The sequence below is a fragment of the Oryzias melastigma genome, linkage group LG22, assembly GCF_002922805.2.
Source record: "Oryzias melastigma strain HK-1 linkage group LG22, ASM292280v2, whole genome shotgun sequence".
NCBI lineage: Eukaryota > Metazoa > Chordata > Actinopteri > Beloniformes > Adrianichthyidae > Oryzias > Oryzias melastigma.
Genome location: NC_050533.1, coordinates 18,220,980 through 18,224,076, shown reverse-complemented (window position 1 = coordinate 18,224,076; position 3,097 = coordinate 18,220,980). Strand labels below are relative to the sequence as shown.

The 3,097-nt window shown below is 40.0% G+C and overlaps 1 protein-coding gene across 1 annotated transcript in view; it reads right to left on the bottom strand.

Moving 5' to 3' along the window:
• The window catches only part of LOC112143471, a 4,180-nt gene extending 1,096 nt beyond the window's left edge, over window positions 1-3,084 (bottom strand). The window contains exons 1-2 of the mRNA XM_036210109.1: window positions 288-3,084; window positions 38-129 (exon numbers count right to left, since the gene is read on the bottom strand). Coding sequence (XP_036066002.1) covers window positions 38-129; window positions 288-414 — 219 coding nt within the window. The 5' untranslated portion in view covers window positions 415-3,084. The remainder of the gene's footprint in view (window positions 1-37; window positions 130-287) is intronic.
• Window positions 3,085-3,097: the final 13 nt, after the last annotated feature.

Genomic DNA, 3,097 nt, shown 5'->3' with positions numbered 1-3,097 from the left:
TTTTTTTGTATTATTTTGATTGGAAAAATATACATACTGCTGCTGATTTGGAGGGTGTGGACTCATGTTGTTGAGCAGAGTCCCTTTCGGAAATGAGGGTCTTCACAGCACCCACGAGTGATGGAATTTCTGTGAACAGATTAGAATGACACAATTCAAAGTGACCTAAAGAGTTAAACAGTCTTTGTTCACACTGTGAAAAAGAAAAATCAGACAATGTAGACAGAAAGTGCTTACAGGATTTATGCATTTTGAGACATGTTGAAATTACTATGAGACATAGTTACCTTCAACTGCCATTTTGCGCAGCCTGCTATTTTCTTTCTTTAATGACATCACTTGCGCTGTGAGGTCACTCAGTTGCTCCTGTAAGCTTACATTTTCTCTCCTTAGAGCTGTGACCTCCTCTTCCATTGGGGAACTCTGCACATAGTTTGTCTGAAGAATTTCAGATGCAGCTCGTTTTGCAGCAAGTTGTCTGTAATTTTTCTGCTGGGTAAAAAACAAACATTTAAGGAAATGGAAAAAGAAATTATGATATCAGTTTTAAAATGGAATTTGTCAGTTGTTTAACAGTTCTTTTCAGCAAGGATGATATTGGTACCTTTTTGGGAACCGTTTCTTGAGTTTCCTCCTCTGCGTTGTTGAAAGACTTTGGCACTCTTCTTCTTTTCTTGGTCTCTGTGATGCCCTCCAACAGCATCTTTTGCTCAATAGCCTTGAGTACGGACTCTTTTTCTTTAAATAAGAGAGGAGAAAGACAGAAATTAATGCAAACATAAAATGGCTAATAATTATAAAACTCAAAACGTTGCGTTAAAACAAAGCAGGGTAGAAATGTATACTGTTTTAAAGTACACGGGTAGGGGTGGCTCTTAAGGCCCAGAATGAGCACCCTTGTTCTACTTGGAGAAAATGGCGGGGCAATGGGAACAAAGGAAACGTGCATGGGCCATGAGCCCAGGTTGATATCCTGCACCAACAACCCCACCCCCAAATCAAAGGTGAATTTCTGATGCAATCCGCCATTCTACAGAAAAATGACCAAGGCCTTTCCACTTTCGGTTAAAAAAATAAAAATAAAAAAAAAATAATAATAATAATAATAATAATAATAATAATTAAAAAAAATTAAAGACAAACAAACTCTTAACATTAGCCAACGGCGAACCGCTTAAGTTGATCATTTTAGTGCCACTTAATTTGTTTAACCATAATTTTTGTAATTTGCAAAATTTTAGAGACAGCAAAACAACAACGACGACGAGTACTTGCCTGCTAAATGTAGAATCTCCGCCGGTTCAACCATCCATCCATTGGTCGGTTTCTTGCCTGTCCGACACTCCACGTAATAGACCTTTTTTTGGCTTTCCGCATCATAATCAACAATCCAAGCTGTTGGGATAATGCTGAGGGCGTCTTTGTCCTCGCCGGTTGACCAGCTCACCAGTGCAAACTTCATTGTTCCCTGATTGTTAAAGCTTGAAATCTAGCAGCATACGCTCGAAGCCGGTCACAATGCTCTAGCATGCAGCAACAATATGTCGCCTTTTTATGCTGGCTTTTTGGTTTGGGACCCTCTAGCGGAAGTTGACGCATTTCGCAGTCTTCCTGTCCGAACAAGTAGAAGAAGACGCCTTTTGCGCACGCGCGGAATCAGACTGCTTTCAGTTCCATCACAGGAGTGATAAAGCGTCCTTCGTGTTGGGTTTTGTGCTTTTTCTTGTTTCAAAAAAGTCGTTATGGATCAAAGAAGAAGGAAATATATCTTACCGGATTCTACATATGATATTCCATCAAGAACAAGAAGATACTGGAAAAGGAGGTTTGTGCTTTAGAGCTCTGTATCAGATGGCACATTTTTGTTGGGCGTACAGTAACTTTTATCATAAAACTCATCGATTATATTGCCATTTAACATATGGCATGTGGTTACACGAGGCTTCATGAACAGACAGACAGGCTTCCTTTAAAGTGTGTTTACCCATTTCTAGTTCTGTCCGAATCAAGTGCACTAGAAATATCCCAGAAATCGCTTAAGATTAGCCTGGATCGGTGCTAATTCGATTAGCCAAAACAGACCACAATGCATTGCGGTCAAACAATTTCGAACAAAAAACATGTTTAAAGGGAATTTCTGATTAAACCAACCACATTTTTACCATCAAAACAAAGTTGAGTCACAAATAGATGCATTGGATTATTTGTATTTATCCAATTTTCATTTCTTGGAATTTCCTACGTCGTATCCAGCGTAGTTTCGGGGAGTTGGGGGTGGTGTGGGGTGTTCTGGAGGGAACTTGGACAGTGTTCTAGGCCCGGGCCTGTTACATGCATCACTAACTCCAAGTCCTGGTCAAAAATTCAGCCGTCTCTCATTTTAAACAGTTAAAACTTCCAGTGCTTCGTCAATGAACGTTTGTACGATGAGATTTTGAACACTACAACATAAAATGCAGGATTATGCGTTTTTATGTAGCGTTTTTATTCAGAGCAGCCACAGAACGCCCAATGCATGTAGCTTTATGGGTCAGATCATACAAAATCTTTATTCTTTTCTTGCCCCCAGGAAACTCACTGAAGCAATCAAGAAGCTATCAGGACAGACAACGGTGAGTAAATCAGCATGATGTTTTGAGTGCTGCATATAATGGGTTTCTGTATGCCAAGTTATCTGATATTACAATATGGAGTTCAAGGAAATTAAAAAAATAAACTACAACAAAAAACGTGGGAACATGTGTTGACTGACTACGTCACCGTGTTTTCATGTTTACATGTTTTGCGAGTGAGCTATAATATATTTTAAATGTACTCCTAAAAGAAAATAGACACTGTGACGTCCTACATTAGTTTCTGTGAGGACATGAGTGTGCAGACCAAAACCTTCTGCACATACAACAATAGCAAACCGTCGTTCACTGCAAAGCTGAGGAGACTACGCCAGGACAAGGAAGAGGCCTACAGGAGTGGGGATCGGGACCTGAACAAGCAGGCCAGGAACAAGCTAACAAAGGAGATTAAGGCAGCAAAGAGGACCTATACTGAAAAGTTGACGGACCAGTTTTCTACCAACGACTCCACTACAGTCCTGAAG